The sequence below is a fragment of the Cyanistes caeruleus genome, chromosome 1 (genome assembly GCF_971803275.1).
Source record: "Cyanistes caeruleus chromosome 1, bCyaCae1.hap1.1, whole genome shotgun sequence".
Lineage (NCBI taxonomy): Eukaryota > Metazoa > Chordata > Aves > Passeriformes > Paridae > Cyanistes > Cyanistes caeruleus.
Genome location: NC_141701.1, coordinates 145,455,666 through 145,473,909, shown reverse-complemented (window position 1 = coordinate 145,473,909; position 18,244 = coordinate 145,455,666). Strand labels below are relative to the sequence as shown.

The window sequence follows — 18,244 nt, the reverse complement described above, 5'->3', positions numbered from 1 at the left end:
GGGTGCTGCTCAGGCCTTGATTGCAAAGAACCACCCATGAAATGCTCTATTGCAGCAACCTTGAATTCATCTCTGGGAACCTTCCTCTCATCACACCTCTGGTTTTTCCTCCAGTTTCTGTTCTCCTCCAATGATACTGAAGCCTCTGACAGGGATACATACCCAGCTGTCACTGAATATACTCTGACCTAGGACTTCAGATCCTCCTGGTGGTCTGTTAACCTAGAATACTCTTTGTTCCACACACCTTTGAAATGATCATTCAATTGGGCCTTACTCAGCTAGAAAAAAGGGTTAAAATACACATCCTGCAACATTCCCTGAGCACAAACACCTCACTGGCTGTACATGTGCCCACTGAAGAGTCACTGCTCGTGAGCAGGGTCAGCCAGATGTTTCAGACTGATTCACTATTGAATGTTCTGAGATGGACTGAGCACTGACTTGTCCCAAACCCTGTGCTTGAACCCAGCCAGCAGGTCTGAGCAGCCCTTGTTCAGCTAAGGCAACCACACACTTTACTCTCACTGTTTTTCAAGTTTGCACACCCTGTTGGGGCTGGCAAGCAAAACTGTGGAGAAAGAAGGAGCACAAAGCCCTCAGGATCTGACTGTGAGGAATCTCAGCAGCTCACTCAGCATCCTGACATCACGTAGCACTCAGCACCTGCAGGCTCTGGGGAAGAAGGCAAAGGTTTTGATCAATTATGACTTTATGCTCTCAGTCAGGAGGTCATGATCCAAATACATAGGGGGGCTTTAGTGATTAAGGAGAATCTGTTTTCTCATACACATGAGGCAGGATCTGAACTAACTTTAGAAAGACCCAGCAGTATTGAATGCAGCTGATTTTCAGAGCATGTGCTAAATGCAAACACAAGGAATAAACTGTCTCCAAGAACAAATTGTCTGCAAATCAATTTTTCTTTCAGCTGAAAGAACTTTCTGGTACTAATCCATTCTACAGGCATAAGAATGTTCTCTGGTTGGCTAAAACTAACTGATCTCTCTAATAGCAGCAAGGTCCTGGCTTTGTTTCAAGGCAAAGGTTCACTCAATTAAATCTCATTAACAGAGGACCACAAAACCTGCACTAAAACCTTTTTGGGTGTGTGACCTTCAGCAGAACTGCTTCATTAAGTCTGAGATCCTGGAGAAAATGTTTGCTGAATAAAGTCATTCCTAATTAATGTTAAAATGTCAAGGATTCATCTGCCATCCATCTTTACTCCTTTTCCTTTATGCTCTTCATTATCTCTTTAATGGGCAACCAATATAAAAGTCAAAAGCATCTTTTAAATATACACATAACAGGTGGGACAATGCAGCAAAGCAAATTTGCCAGATGTGCTTTCCCATGAAATGTCTTTAACTTCCTAAATATCTTTCCAAAACCCCACTTACATGCTGCCATTAAGCTTTGAATAATTAATTTGTTATTTCTGAAAACCATAAGTATCAAGGATGAATTTTCCCTTGCACCCTTTCTCATGTTACCTTGAGTTTTATTCCAAGCCATATGCAAGTCTTGATTAACAAAGTGTTTATTTACCCTGTGATAAATATAATTATCTGTTCTCCAGGGATTGCTTATCCAATTTTTATTTTTTTTTAATTAAACAGTGTCTGGTGAGTTTCTACTCTTCAGACCAGAGGGATGTCCTGATTGGACTGGGGGTCATCAGAAGGGGGTGTACAAACCTGGTGGGTCTGAACTCAGAAAATCCCCATCCATTTTTCCAATGACCAGTGATGGCAGCAGGCATTGGAGCTGCTTGGACCTGTGTAGCAGGACTTCATGGTGAAACAGCCAACAACCTCTTTCATTTTTATTCTCACATTAAAGTAATGGGACCCATCTTCCTGCCCATCAATCTGCAGAGCATATGCAAGCCCTTCTGGTGGTTTAAATAGCAATGACTCACATGATATTAAGCCTCTTAATGAAAATGGATTACATTATTGTCTTTCACAAAATGGGAGGTTTAAAAAGCCAAGTTAATGTCTTCCAAATGTCAGTAACTGGAGACACTTTGGACCAAGAGTAAATTTTATAACTTTTCTGCAGATCTGTAAGATGAATTCCTCTTTACAATGAAAGGTATTGGATTATATGAAAAGTATTAGAAATTAGAAGCTATTTGAATTTAAATTTAATGAGAACAAGGTTAATTAATTAAAAATAATTAATTAAAAGGAATTTCACATGATGGAAATATTGTTTTCTCCTTACATACTTGAACTCTGACATGTTTGCATTGGCATCTTCCTGAGCACCTTTTCAATGGTAATTATATTACTGAAATCTCAAAAATGCCAAAACTCAGTGGTATAAAGGATCAGGCTCTAACCCTGGATACTTTTGGAAAATTGCCTTGCAAAAGTGATTTAAAAAATGAAGTAGGGGTAAAAGTCAAGATGGCATCCAAGGTACAGACTCTAAGGCCTGGTATTTAAAGTTTCAGCCTTTCATAAGTTATAGAAAATTTCAATATTTATTTATTCCTAACTGGCAACAGAACTAAGGAGGATTTAAATTGTTGCTGAAGTACTTGTATGAACAGTGTTTGAATTGATTGATATGTGTCTAGTGTGATGCTGTGAACCCTAATCATGTGCAGGACACATGGCAGGAGCAGCAGGGCCTTTTATTCCATCATGAGCGTGTACTAATATGAATAATTTGATGTTTCTTCAGCAAAGGTAATTAAGCCTAATAACCTATAAATACAGAGTAATTGTTATCAATTGTGTTCATTTGTGTATATGGCATAATTTGATGAGTATTTTTGATTGATATTCCTGTGGCATCCTCCCTGTGCTGTGATCAGACTGGGATTTTCCTATCTGCACTGTTTCATTTATTACTAACTAGTAATTTACCTCTAATAGCCTATTTTTTTTTTTTTCCTTCTGTTCTCTCTCTCTCTTTTTTTAATTAGAGGAGATCTTGAAGACTCACATTGCTCATTGGTGGTCTCCTGATGGCACCAGGCTGGCATATGCAACAATTAATGCCTCCAGAGTCCCCACCATGGAGATCCCCATATATACAGGCATCCTTTACCCTACTGTTAAAACATATCATTATCCAAAGGTAAGGGAAAGTAAAATAATCAGTCCTGCTGCTCTGTCAGAAATTAGTAATTGTTTATTTCCAGTAGGCTCAGACAGGAGACTAATAATGCACACTCATAAGCAATGAAAATAAACAGATCCAAGGGAAGATCAGCTGTTCCCCAGAGTCTGTGTTCTCCATCACTCTTTAGTTGCATTTGTAAAACTGAACTTTTCTGGTCCTGTGAGAATTGGTAATTCTACATACAGTGAAAATAAGATTTTAAAATCCTTGCATTTTACACACACAAAAGCAATTGTCCTTCCATGCTGGAACAGATGGAAGTTGGATGGTGTCTGACAGTTTGGAGCTTCTATATTTCTATATTTGGATATGTTTCTATATTTAGATATGCTTCTATATTTAGATATATTTCTATATTTAGATTTTAGATGATAGATCAGATAAGTACACACATACATATATTCTGTATTTAGATAGATTCTCTTTTGTATAGAAAGAAAATGTAGTATTTGGGCATCCTTAGAATATCCAGGATTGTCTAATATCAGAGGAGACATTGGTTTTAGAGAATTGCTGTGCCTGAAAGACAGAAAAGACTTAAGAGCCAATCTCCCCTTGACTGCAGAGACCTGCAGTGGATGCACAGCACTGACACAGCTCTCTTCCAGCACAGACTCACTGCTGCTATTGCTGTCATTTCCTGATCTGAAGCAGCACAGGGGTGTCTGCTGCAGTCATTCCTTCTGGGTTTCTTGCTTTAAGCACTGATTGCCTAAGACCTCACATGCTGGTCCAAATTGAGCCATAATTTAGCAGGAGAGGTGCAGGTTTTGTGGAAATCACAATGGTTCAGTAGGGGATACCTTTTCCTACAGTACAAAATGAATCAGTATTTTACTATATCAACCATCATCCTTTTAGACAACCTTTTGTCAAAAGGTGCAGGAAATAGCAAAATTCCTAGCTGCCATGAAAAGCAGGATTTTTCACTAAGGTTAGAAGTGTCCTGAGTAAAATTGCCCTTTGTTTGTGCCTGCCAGCCTCTCCACACCTCCGTGCCACATCCCTGGATCTGCAGTCTCCCTGTGAGAGACCACAGCAGTCCAGTCCACATCCCATTCAATGGGAATGCTTTTTATAGGCCATGGGGATACAATAAATCAAAACCATTCTGGGTTGTATATTACATGGTAATTTCTTCTTTTTTAAAATCCAGGCTGGAATGGAAAATCCAACAATTTCTTTGCATGTGATTGGTCTGAATGGACCCACTCATGACCTGGAAATGACTCCCCCAGATGATCAGAGAATGAGGTAGGTTCTTCCTCACACTTGAATGCTGACCCCAGTTCCCTTGGGGTTTTAGATCAGAACCTTTTTTCAAGATCATTTTACAGTTTTTAACACTGGACCGTTCTCTGCTGCTATTAGAAAGTTTCATTTTGCATAAATCTGCTTTTTTTTTTTTTTTTCAAATTAATTTCCTTTTACCTGTATTTTATAGAATATTTCATTAGAACAGGTTTACAATCAATAACTCTAAAAGCATCCAAATCTATTTATGCAAAAGAAGATGTATGATCTGTGCTCAAACCAGATGGACATTTGCCTTTCAAAAATACAACTTCAGAGCTGTGTACAGCAGGAATTCAGGATCACAGTCTCCCCATCACAGTACCAGAATGGTGGCTCCTGAGCAATATAATTTCTCTTTGGTGGCATCCTCTGTAAACAGAGAGAGTCAGAAAGGTTTTAATTACAGCAATAACTTCCAGCTGCAGGATCCAAGTGTTGTTCATAAATTTGTTCTATATGGTTATTGCTGGCCGTAATTTATTTGGTTGCAATCAATATTGCAAAATGATGCAAAATACATCATAATTAATTAGTGCCTGTATATTTCATCAAAACCATGGCAAGTGCCATCTCTAGGGATGATAGAAGTAGTGCTGCCAGAGCAATAGGGGTGTATTTTCATTATGCATATATTTCCTGAAATGAGAAGATTAGTGTGATAGCATTTTATTAAAATAGGCAAGAGGGATGTGCTATACATCCAGTTACAGAAGGGAGTTTCAAGAAAGCAGGGGAAGCTGGTGATAAGGATCTTCCAGCAGACACATCCTATCTGAAGCATTTCAGTGTGCTCAGTGCAGATGATATATGGACAGAGTGGTATTTCGTGTTCTTTTTATCTGGAGCAAAGTGATTTAGTACAATTAATAAAGCTGATAATAAAGTAGAGATATGCCACAGCCTTTTTTCTTTCAAAGCTGAAAGGAGATAGAAATTTTCCACAGGAATTGGATATTTTTCAAGAAAAGAAACAAAGCAATAAAATACCAAAGCAATAAAAAAACCCAAAGCTGATTATAGGAAAACATACTTGGGGTAAAAGTGTAATACTGATCACTTTTCCTTTTTAAGTATCTTTCATTTGGAACATTTTTGTCAAGGTCTCTCCAATGCCATGCTTTTCCATGAAAAAAAGAAAGGGAAGGGAAGGGGTTGAAATTGAGGGTGGGGAGAGTAGTGTTGTAATATTTAATGCCTGACAGGCATTTTTTATCTTGGTGAAAACCACTGGACCTCTAGAGTTTCATCAGCAGATGGTCAGAATTGGACCATGACCCAACTTATTTCTTATATTTTCATCTCAGGTGGAAAACTGAGGGATGATATTATCTTCCTCAAGTGGAGAAATCATCACTGGTCCTTGCACGGGCCAGAAACAAATAAATAATGGGAAAGCTCAGCCAGCTCCAGTCTGGATCTGAGGAGTTCTCTGTGCCCCAGGGACCCTGGGCTGGGCTGCTGCCTGTCCCATGGCCTGTAACAAATCACTGTCTGCTCTTTGTGGTGGTTGTGGCTTTGTTACCATGGTCATACTGTAGGTATTCATGTTGTAGGGTCACACCTCATGTTTGGGATTCGTGTCCAGGAGGCAGCTGTGGAAAGCTGGGGCATGGGCAGGGTCCTGTGAGGGTGCTGCACAATGACCTCAGTCTCAGATGATTGCAAACCAAACCAAACCAACAATGTCTTTCCTGGGGTGTGGAAATCCATTGCAAAACTCAGGATGGCTTCACCCTTCCTGACAGGGCTCAGACAAGGTGTCCCTTCCCTTCTGCCCTGATGGGGATGTCTATAAACACCCTGGTCAAGGACCTGCTAGGTTTCATTCTGTGGAGGAAACAGGCTCTCCCTTCAATCAGCTCCACATAAAATGTGGGACAGATCAGGGAGAGAGGGCTTGGGAATTGCACTGATTTCCCATTTCTCTCCACTGGCTCTCAACCAGGGCAACTGCAGGAGCAGCAGATGTTTAAAATTAGCTGAGATGAATCACACCTTCTCGTCTCATTTTCCTCTGCAAAATTGGAACCATAAAACTTGGGTGTCCTGTAGCAGAGATGTGAAGGGAAGTAAATGAAATTAAAGACTCCACACTACTCAAAAACTAGAATAATGACTATCCAGGTATCTGCAGTTATCTGTGGGATGGGTTATCCATGGTCTTGATGGCCAGAAGTGGGTTCAGAGAGAAATTGAGACTCCATGCCCTTCTCTGGGGTGGTAGGTAAAGCCATGATTCTCCTAAAACAATCATTAAAAGTTCCTGAGAGAGAACTGCAGCTCCTGTGTTTAAACAGTGAGAGGGATGTAAAAAACTGAATATATGTCCTTGAAACTTTAAATTGGATTTATGGAAAAAATGCTCCAAGCCACAATAAGTACTAAAATCGCATTCCTTTTCTGGAGAGACTGAATCTGCTCAGTTCATTTTGGAGAGAAAGAAGAGACAGTTATACAGTTTAATTTTGCTTTGCTGTTTTTTTTTTTTCTCTTAGGGCCTACACTGTTGCTGATAAAGAGTAAAATTACAAGTTTATTTCAGGCTCTAAATTTTCAGACTGCTGTTGTCTCACCTGGGCATATCCTTCTCCCCAATGCAGTGGATGCAAGCATTGAGGTCTTTTGTTCCTTTTTCCCACAGCCAATTTCAGGCACTAAATATTACTGAAAAGTACAAAATCAATTTCCAGCTTGTTATTTTTTTAGACAAACAGACCTTTGTGCTTTTGCCCTTTCTCTTCAGTATATGCAGGAGCTCTTGCCAGAACACAAAGGGCTTTCCAGCAGCACAGCACTTTATTTCCAGTGAGAGCAACAATTCCTTATACATATTTTATAGCAAACAAATGAACTAATAATTTTTTTATAGACTGTATGCTGCAAAAATCCTACTTTAAGGATGCTTTTGCCTGCATGGCCCAGCAGTATATTATAATATCACCAGCTTTGGCAGTTCAGACAGAGCTGTGCCCTACAAATGAAGCAGTGGAGCCCTGAATTGCTGCAGAGGTGGACATCTGCTAGCACCATGCCCTGGCTCTGAGAAAGCAACCATCAGTGATTTTATTCCTGTATTTTCCAGCCCAGCCTAAGTGGTTGCAGTCCCCACTATTGTAGGGGTTTTTTCCTGAAGATACTGATTACAGGACTGTGCAGCCCAAACCCATGATTCTCTCCAAGGATCATCACAACCTGGATATGTCCAGCAATGAGATGGTGCAGGGACTGTAGGAGGGTGGTTTTGCTCAGGCAAACTGTCTCTGCTGATGCCTTTATGGCAACCAGCTGCATCTGCTTTACAGAAACCCTGTGTCTCTCCAAACTCTATCCTTCTTACTCTGTGTCTTTTAATGCAACACTCCTGGGTGCTTTGGTGTGTAGCTGGCATACTCAGAGGCCATCACCTTTTCATAAGCATAAACACCCCAACCATTGATAGTGAGGGGTCTGAGTCAGCTCAGGTTAGAGTGCTCAGAATGGAAATGGTCTGCAATTTCTTTTCCACCTGTGTGTAAATTTGTAGCTCCAGGCAGTTCAATCCTTCTTGGAAGACAGAATAGCATGAAAGATTCTTTATCTCTGTATTCGTCTCTTCTTTGAAAATAACTTCCAGAAGTGGCAGATAAAACACCTGCACAGCCCTAAAAATGTCATTTTTAGGGGTTGAAATCCATACATCTAGCAGCCTAGAGACTGCCACTCTAGAGACATCAGGACATGATGTTCTTTAAAACCACAGCTCTCTCCTGGACTGTTTGCCTGCAGCAGCCCCCGGCTGCTCTGCCATGTGGCAATTCATTAGTGTGGGACTTCCAAGCACAGAAAGCTCTCAAAACCTTGTAAATGCAGGCTTAGATACAGACATGGACACAGGGTTTGATTTAAGGCCTTGGAGAAAGCTTCCAGGCTTAGAATAATAAGAATGTGAGTTTAAATAGAAAGACAGTAAGTTAGGTTGTAGGAAGTCTTAAGGTTTTAAAGTTAAGATACAGAAGTAGTTGTAAAGGTGATAAAAAGTTTCAGGTATAACAAGGTATAACAAGTAGTTTTATGTGTCATTATATGATTGGTTTAGAATATAATTTTGCACTGCAGCAAAGACATATAAAACAAAATAATTAGCTGTTGGTGTGAAAGTAGAAACATTCTTCTGTGGCATTAGTTTATTGGCTAATTAACCTTTAAAAAACCTTGTGACCTGTAGTCTTGTGTCCACTGACCAAGAACATCTGGTGAATAAAGGTGAAGAAGTACTCACTCCTTCAAGAGACTGTGGAAGAAGAAGAATAAATCATACTTTAAAACGTCTTTAAGCGGTCCCGTCTCTCTCACAAAATCGTGATAATTAGGATGGCAGCATTGTGATCTGGTTTGTGTGTGTCTGTGTTTGCAGGGACTACTACATCACCATGGTGAAATGGGCCACCAGCACCAAGGTGGCAGTGAACTGGCTGAACAGGGCCCAGAACGTGTCCATCCTGACGCTCTGCGACGCCACCACGGGGGTCTGCACCAAGGTGGGGCAGATGTGCACAGCGCTCACTTGTCTTCAGCGTTCATAACCCCCCCAGGAGAAACTATTTAACTTATTTTAGGTGATGAGGAGTCAGCTGGAACACATTAATTTAGGCAGACAGAATATAAACAATGTTCACAATTTTTAATTATTTTTTTTACGCCAAGAACACTGTGTGTGTTTGAGGGAGAGTGATTACCTGTCCTGAAATTTATCTACACACAAGCTCACATACCTCAGCAATCTGCAACCTAAATATCTTTGCACAATTCTAGCTGCATTATATGTATTTAACGACATTAAAACCAGCTCATGCTTATCTATACATACCTCAATTGTAGGTTACTAATCCCTTCTATAAATGAAATAATGCAAATGGTGCATTGATATAAAATCAGCAGATTCCATTAGCAGATTAGATCATTTAAACTAGCATGTGTTTCCATTGTATAAAATTGTTCTAATACACCTATCCCCTGAAAAAGACGCTGCAATTCTGTGCATAGAGCATGGTGAGAAGTTTTTTTTCTTAATAATTTTCATTTCATAAATAAATAAATAAATAAATAAATAACTTTATTTATTTCTTAAGAAGATTTATTTCTTCGGGGAATAATACATCCTGTTGATTTATGTGTTTTGTCTGTATACATAAAATGCTTTCTTGATCTAGTGAATGCTTATCCATCAGGGAGGAAAGTTAAGAAAAGCAGCCACTGGATTCCACTCCAGAAGCACATATTTAAATATTTCCTTGTATTTCTGAGCAACCTTTCAACTCAAATCCTACAGCTTCCTGCATTGATAGGCAAAATGTAATATATGACAAGTATGGTATTAATGATCTGCTTGTATTTTAGAAACATGAAGATGAGAGTGACGCCTGGCTGCACAGACAGGTAAGAGTGATCTTCTCCTTGTGGTCAAGTTTTTGGTAGGATAATTGCTTCATTGAGTTTTTTCCCCAAAGAGAAAAACTGATTTCCTGATTTGAGAGAGATACCTGGAAGATGGCATGATCTGTATTACAGCAAAGAGCTTCAGTAACAAACAAGTTCTCAGTAAAGATGCCATCCACTCTGGTAGGTGCCATAGTCCTTGGCCTGCAATTCACCTGTATTTAAAAGAGATGAAAAGCTGATGTGGGTGGAAAATCACTCACTGGCAATATCTGTATAGGACTCATCAGCCTCAGAGGCAATCCTTCACACCCTGCCCTTACACTGATGGTGACAGTTTAAATACTATGGTGGTTGCTTTCTGGTCATTTTATTCAGAGACAAAATCATGCAGATAGAATGATGAGTCATTTAAATATCATATATAACACTTGCCCTGGGGTTCAGTTTGTGAAGAGACCTCAGATTAGATGAAGCTGTTCTTGAGAAAGAAGCTGTAATCTCAATTCAGCCACAACACTGAACTGCTTTTCAAGCCTTGTCAGAATGCCAGACAGGGAGCAGCATGTCACAAAATACCTTGTTCAATATATTTTTACAGGTCCAGATTTAAAGCATTTCAAATTTTTGTCACAGGCTGTTCAGAGGAGCCAAGAGCCTGTAGAAATGGCTCTACATCAGTTCACAGCAAGAACAATGCTCTCCTCTGCTCCAGAGGCTGTCCTGCAGCAGTGGGCTGTGTGTGTTCCAGATGAAAATCGATTGATTTTCTGGAAATAGATTTTCTGCTCCAAGCATTTCAAATAATCTTTTGCTGATATAGAGTAAAAATGGTGCTGAAATATTCTTTGCATTCATAAGGACTGTATTGGCTTGAGTAGGAAACAAAAGGTTAAAAGACAAGCCAAATCAAGGGAAAATTAAATTGTTCAGATATCGTATATTAAAAAAATAAAAAATTAAAAAACCAAGCAAACAAACAACAAAAACTCAAACTTAACAGGCTTTATTTATTTTATAAGTTTGAAGGCAATAGCAGTAAAAATAATCCTTTCATTGCTATTTACTGCAGTATAGTAGAATTGTGTTTTATAGCATTAATACAGTACAGTGGAACTTGTGTTTTTACACTGCTGTGGTTATTTAGTCACCTACTACATGGACAGGCATTAAAAGATGGTGCTTTATCCTCAATATCTGAAGTAAATGATCTGTCAGTCTAATGGGCCTGCTCCAGGGAAATACATTTTGTTTTACTGCATCTCCAAAAAGCACATACTTAGTTTGAAAGCACACACTTAGTTTGATACTAGTGAAGGATGTTCATTACAGCCAAATGAGTCAGACATCTCAGTGCTAACTAAAATAACATGTTCTATGGACTTTGGAGACATTTGATAGCATCCTTCAAAAGCTTTTGTAGGATTCTGGAAAATTATATAGCTCTTTTGCCTCTATTTCTGACAACAAAATTACTTAAAATTCTAGTTTTGACTGAATATGATGACTGGGATAATTGTATTTTCTATATTTGCCTTTTATTCTATGACACATTAATCTATATAACTGGAAAGGTATTTTCATGGTATGTGTGCCTGAGTATGAGGATGATGTGAAAATGTTAAATGCTAGTTTGGGTCCACTAACCTCTCCAAGAAGGAGATGAGCTGCACATCAGGCAGCAGCTGAAGGAGCTCAGGAGTGTGGCTCCTTGGCTGAGACATTTTAATATAAGTATTTGCAAATGAGCCAGGTGCCCTGTCCCCTCTGGAGACAGCCAGGGTGGTGGCAGTGGGGTCACAGCCAAGGGACCCTGGATTCAGCACACCCCAAAGATCTCCTTTTGAGAAGTGTCCCAATTTTAAATCAGCAGGACCAAGGAATCCAACTGCTTTCCTTGTTCTTTAAAATACTCCTTCAAAAGTCTCTATGTATGCATGGTTTGAAAAGCGTGCACATGGTTTTACCTTTTCCCTGGGAATTTAAGGGCATCCTCAGATAGGGACAAACAGTCAGCTGGGAGTAGGAGACAAGAAGATGCTCACCAGGGGCATGAGGGGGTCTCCAAGGATGACAGGTCTGACTTTTTTCAGCTGTCTGAAATCCTGGGAGTTCTGAGAGAAAGCATGCAAGCCATGAATTTGAATTCTGTTGTAGTGGTTTGGTGACTCAGTGGCATTTAAAAGTCTGTGCATGGATGGTCATAGTAAACAATATCATGTTTCCTTCTGGGCTTAAGTTCATGAATACATTTTATGCAAGTCCAAAATCTTTGGAGAGCCTCTCTCTGACACATATATAATGTGAAATAATGCAGCCACTCCCTGTGCAGCTACAAAATAGGATAAACTACTTAAAGTATAAGGAGGAATACACAGTATTTACACAAGATTTGCTAGAAATTCTCTGTCACTCTTTGTCAGATGAAGTGGCACATGTTCACTAAAACTGTCCAGGGACTCTGGAAGTTTATACTTCTTTTGTTTCTATACTTGTTTGTGCACTTCTGAGCACAAGAGCCAGATTGAACTGCACTCATACTTTTGCTTGAGCACAGGAACTGTTCGAAACACTAATTACAGCTGTAAGTAACTTTGTTTCAATTTTTCGTGAAGGAGCTGTTTTCCAATAGTGCTGGGATGGTCGTATACAGGCAGTGAGTCAGCAAGGGAGAAATCAGGCAATTTCTGAGCACCTGCTGAAGATAAACTTTACTGGCATTTTAATTGGATTATTTATTTAATTATGAATATGGCCTGAAAAAAATTTAATTACAAACCAGGGTGTAATTGCAACTCCACCAAAAGCTGCAGTCTTTGACATTGACTTTGGCAGGACCAGGAGATTATCATAAAATTGTTTAGAGACCTATAACCTTCAAAACTGCCTGCATGGGCTGGCTGCCCACCCCTGATAACAGCTTCTTCGGGTTGCATTTTTCTTTCCAGTCCTCCTATTTCCCCAGTGTTTCAGATGGCCTCAGTGGGAAGCTAAAGACTCACTCTCTTAAAAGGTGGAGATGTTGAAAACCTGGCACCATTTTTCTTTTACTGCTCCCTGACTTTAATCCTGCATGATAACCCAGTAATGAGTCTTGCATGTAGTTAATAGGAGATATGACAAGAGTTTTAAAATGAAAACAGAGTTCAGAGGAACTTACAAACAGGACCCACTTTTTCTTTCTATAAAGCCCCTTTGCAAGGCAATTACCCCATAACTGACCTAATTCTGGCCTAAAGGAAAGGATGCAGCAGGAATAGGACCCAGAGTTCTGTAACTCCAATACCCAAACTCATCTACCAGAGACAAAAAAGCAGCTCCTGGCTACAAACAATCTTTCTCGTGCTTAAATGAAGAGTTCCCATCTCACCAGTGGAGGGGATTTGTACCCAGGGACATGGGATCCTCTCCAGTTGTTGACCCTGATTTTGGTGCAGCTGTCCTGGCTTCAGAGTTGGCTGAAGGTGTGGTGCAGCCAGCCACAGACGAGGATGAGGACAGGGATGAGGATGAAACTCAGCATTGCCCCAGGGGCTGAGTGTGCCAAGAGATGGAAAGAGATCTTCCCCCTGTGCCCTAAAGAGGAGGTGACTGCATTGTCCTGATGGAGTCAATGCACACTGGCTGTTTTCTTTGCAGGACATAAACAAAGTGCTTACCAATATGCAAGGAATTAAAAGAATTCATGTCACACCTATTTGTTTATCAGAGCTAGGGGCCTGTGACACAGGCAGTACTGGGGTATTTCATTGAAGGAATAGTTGCCAACACAGCAGAATCATTAATTCTTGGAACTGGGCAAAGGTGGTTTAGACAGAGAGGGCAGGAGACTGCTGAGGAAGGGAAAACACATCAGAGAATCAATTGGAAAAGATTCAGTTATTCAGATTAATTTGTTTCCTTTTTAAAACCTGAGGATGGACCAGCAAATCATAATTCTTATGGAAGTATAGCTGTCAGTCAGTAATAAAGCCAATTGGCAAAGAACCTGCCTTACCACTGATTTCTGTGAGGAAATGTGTGGAGTCCAGCCAAGAGCATGTGAGGCAGTGTAGAAGAACAGGAGGCTGGGAGTGTGGTGAGCACAGACAAACCAGTTTGGAGCTGCAAAGTGTGGTGCTGAAATATGATGATTGCTTGGCCCATGTTAATGTGTGGGTGGTTTTTGGTGGAGCTATACTTGTGTGTCCACTAATCTTTCAAAAATTCCAACTCACCATAAATCAGATAATTTCTCTTTCAAACATTTGTCCTGGTGCATGTTTGATCATGCAAATCCTCAAGGTCAGAGACACTTGTGCAATCCCCACCATCCTGTACACACTTTATCTTCTCCTGTTTTAGCAGAGGAGTCTTCCTCAGGTGGTTGGAGATCCAGTGATTCTCATTGATCCCTCTCCAAACACAATTGAATACACTCTACCTTTTTTCTTGTGAATTGTTATTCTTTACAAGAGGAGGACTTTGTGCTCCTCTCTAGGATCTACAGAAGCTCAGACTGTGTTTAGCATTGTTCCCTCACCCATTCTGATTCTGCCAAACTTGGCATAAGCCCCTCAGGCACTCCTTGTTTTCTTGTCCTGACCATTTGCAGATGCACTGAGTTGGGTTGTGCAGCTTTGAGCTCCAGCAATGAACCCTCCAGGAGGTTCAGAGGTCTCCAGCAGCCTCCCATTACCTTCTGTTTTCCAAGAAAGCTGAAGTATTTGGTGGCATAATTTTCTCATATTTCACTATCATCAAATAGATTACAGAATTTGAGACTATATCCATATTGTTTAAAATCTATTAATGAAACATGAATCTGTTCCAGCCCTTTTTGCACCTACTGATACCAGCTGTGTTCACAAATACTCTGTGGCAAAAACATCCAAAAATCCCATACCTGCTGCTATAGTTAAAGTTTTGTATTTTGGTAGCACTGAACTGATGTATTCTTCTCAAGGAGGCTGCTCTGTTTATTATTGTGGGTTCAGTCAATAGTTGACAAAAGGCTTGGACAGTTCATATCACGTGGAGACTACTTTAATTATGTGCCAGTATAGCTCCCTAGATTATCAAATCCTGTTCCAAGAGAATTTCAGTCTGTCTCCCCATTTACCACCTGGGTAAATCATCATCTCTGTCACAAAGCTCTGACTGTGCTCATGTGTTGCCCTTGCAGCAGTGGAACATGCAAACAGACTGTCCTGTATCATCAGCCCAGAGCTAAAACCTCACACCTGTCACCTGTGCCATGAACCTCCTTCCCCTGGGGCTCTGAATGAACCTCAAACTCATCAGCACAATGCCTGCTCTCACTGGCAGAGATGAATTGCTGGAATGTACAATGCAGGAGGCACAGATATAGAAATGGAGGGTGAACTCATTGCTACCTACCTCAGGAAAAGAAAACCTGTCAAGCAGAAGGTTTGCCTGAGCTATCACAGTCATTATTCAATGAGGTTTCTCCTGTCATGAAAGACATTTGGAAATAATATAGAGTTTCATGTTTCAGGTTCCAGAACAATGTCAGAAATAAATGAAACCATTATTTCATAGAGCTGCAACAAGCTGCAAATGGGCACATTTTTAAATACATTGAAAACCTAAGCAGGGGAGAATAAAAGGCAAAAAGAACAGTTTGAACACCTAACAGAGCACTGACAAATCTGATAAATAGCAGAAAAGAATTAATCAGTAAAGAGCAAAGTAGCAAAGGAACATAGAGTAAGAATAATGTGTTAGCTTACGGGAAATAAGAATGTTTATTCCTTTGCTGTGCCATAAGTCTCCCTGTACAATCAGGTTCCTGCTGGTTCAGTGTGGTGTCCTGGCATGTGCCAAGCAGAAAGTCAAGGGGTTTGATTAACACTGAGCTGCAGAGGACCCAGAAGAGGCTGGCAACAATCTCCTTGTTGATTGCCCTGGATAAAGAAGGGTTCACAAAGCCCAGCCAAGGAAAGGCTCATCCAGCCACAGAAAATCCTGCTATCACTGAACACCTTCAGCAGAGATTCAGCTTATTATTCACTGCCAGCTAGCTGAGATTTAGAGTTAGCTTCATGTAGCCAGTCCTGTTGGTACAGTGCTCTTGTGTCCCACCACATGGACCATCTTTCTGCCTTCTCTGGTAATCTGCTGCTCAACCACTTCATGTAGCAGAAATTTCTCATGTCCCTCAGGGCTCTCGTTCACAAAAAGAAAACTCCTTGCCAGGAGATGCTTGCTTGCCACATGTGGTGTTTGATTTTCCTTCTGCTGAGTCTCTTGATCTCTGGGTGAAAGTTCCAGTCACCCAATAAAAGTCAATCACCACATTCACCCGGGAGCTCTGTGTCAAGGAGAGTTCTGCAGGAGATCCTCTCCATAAATAATTCAGTGAGATAAGCATTTGTAAGACAGTAGAGAAAGGCAGCAGTTAGATGCTGTTCAGTTGTGTTTGCTCCAGGACAGGAACAGAGAGGTTCTTCCAGCAGGGTAAGCAGGGTTTGTCACACCGGTTCTAAAGGCTCCAAGTGCAGTCAGCTGTATATGTGCACTTTTTGCAAATGGGAATTGACTTTATAGCCAAGGAACTCGCCTTGCTGCCTGTCCTCCCACAGCTGAAAGGTGTCTGCTTTCCCAGGAGCAAGAGGCAATAATGCTCAAAACCTCCTCCAGTTTTCAGTGGGCTCTTTCTTTGCCCCAGGTTGCTGTCAAAGAGCACTTTGTATTTTGCTGTGAATTAGTTTTACAGAGCATGGGAGTGCTGAGCAATTCCAAGTAAAACCTAATGAACCCTTTAATTTTGCTGCTTTTACAGAATGAAGAGCCCATTTTTTCCAGGGACGGTCGGAAGTTTTTCTTCGTCCGGGCCATTCCGCAGGGAGGACGTGGCCATTTCTACCACATCGCCATGTCATCGTCACAGGTGACTCTGCTGCCACGGCCCTGGGTCTCTCCTGAGCCAGACAGCAACAAAAAGTGGTGTCTGTGCTTGTGACAGCGAGGTGGGGAGGTGCAGATGTAAAAAAGCATTCATAAAACACCTCCAGTGATGCTTTATTTGGGCATAAGATAATGTGAATTTCCAAATGAAACACTTTGAAGGAGAAGGTCGGTCGATTGTCTCTTTCCAAACATTATCATTGTTTTGGTTTGGTTTTTTTAATGCCACCTTAGTTGTAGATAGTAAATCTCCACCCTGCCATAAAGGATTAAATAGAAGCATGTGGGCATGCTGGATTAGAGGAAGGGGTTTGAAGTTGCTCTGTGCTGAATTCACCTCATTATCTCCAGTGCAGTCATGGTTAAGATGATTCTGACTCTGTCATTTCTATGCCTGCAGATTCACAGAAATGTCAGGTGCAGGGGTGGAAGTTGCAGATGTTTGGTTTCTTTTTCATGGGCAATGGAGCCAGAAGAGCTCCTTTTCAGGAGTTTTAACAACAAAGAAATTTCTTCTCCTTTCTTTCTGGCAGCCCAACAGTAGCAATGACGATTTACAGGCCATTACATCTGGAGATTGGGATGTGACAAAGATACTGGCATATGATGAAAAGAGGCAGAAAATGTAAGTAAACTTTGACAAATCAGACTTCCTCTGTTTAGCCCTGGGCTCTGGGACAGTTACAAAGATGTTGTGACTGCACCAAAACCTGTGAGCATGAGGAGGTGGGGATAAGAAAGCAGGAGAAGCTGTCTCCATTTTGACTTAACCTCTCACACATACCTTGTGTTATTTTGATTAATCTGTACGGTTCAAATCTCTCTTTCTACGACTATAAAATAAATTTTTACAGAAGAGTAATTTCTCCTGCTGCAACTTCTGATATTAGCCTCTGTAGAAAAGACTGTTTTCATCAACCACCTAGTCAGTTCTGGAAAGAATCCTTTGTAGACCAGGAAAAATAGCAATGCAATGGGAAAAAAAAAAAAAATATTTCGTTAAAATTAGGAAAAAAATAAAAGAAGAACAGGGAAAACAAGCCCACCCTTCTTCACACTTGCTCTTTATGCTTGTAAAATAAATTCTGTAAACATTCAGTTTTTCATATAAACTTCAAGAAATTACATAAGAAAATACTTAAACAGCTTTTTGGAATCAAATAACAAAATTTTCGCATGGGTACAAGGTTCTCACCTCTCAGTTACTTCAGGTCACTGAACAGTTGAGTAAATAGTCTCTGGAACACAACAAATTTTGAGATCATTAAGAGCACAGTGCTTCTTCAAGATTCTGGATGTTCTCAGCTAACAATAACCTCAGAACAATACAAAAACATAGAAAAATAAATCACAGAATGGCTGGAAGAGAAAGATCATCCAGTTCCAGCTCCCTGCCATGAATCTTGAGGTAAAAAAGTGGATGTCTTCCACTTAATCCCTTGATCCTTTTTGATCCAGGGACAGGACCAGTGTAGGACCCAAG

The 18,244-nt window shown here is 40.5% G+C and overlaps 1 protein-coding gene across 5 annotated transcripts in view; it reads left to right on the top strand.

Moving 5' to 3' along the window:
* Window positions 1–18,244, top strand: part of DPP6 (dipeptidyl peptidase like 6) — a 539,779-nt gene that overhangs the window by 484,064 nt on the left and 37,471 nt on the right. For all 5 annotated transcript variants that reach the window (XM_086865510.1, XM_086865515.1, XM_086865495.1 and 2 more), the window contains exons 9-14: window positions 2,942–3,096; window positions 4,298–4,395; window positions 8,831–8,954; window positions 9,814–9,852; window positions 16,637–16,744; window positions 17,295–17,386. In XM_086865510.1, the coding sequence (XP_086721636.1) occupies window positions 2,942–3,096; window positions 4,298–4,395; window positions 8,831–8,954; window positions 9,814–9,852; window positions 16,637–16,744; window positions 17,295–17,386 (616 nt within the window). The remainder of the gene's footprint in view (window positions 1–2,941; window positions 3,097–4,297; window positions 4,396–8,830; window positions 8,955–9,813; window positions 9,853–16,636; window positions 16,745–17,294; window positions 17,387–18,244) is intronic.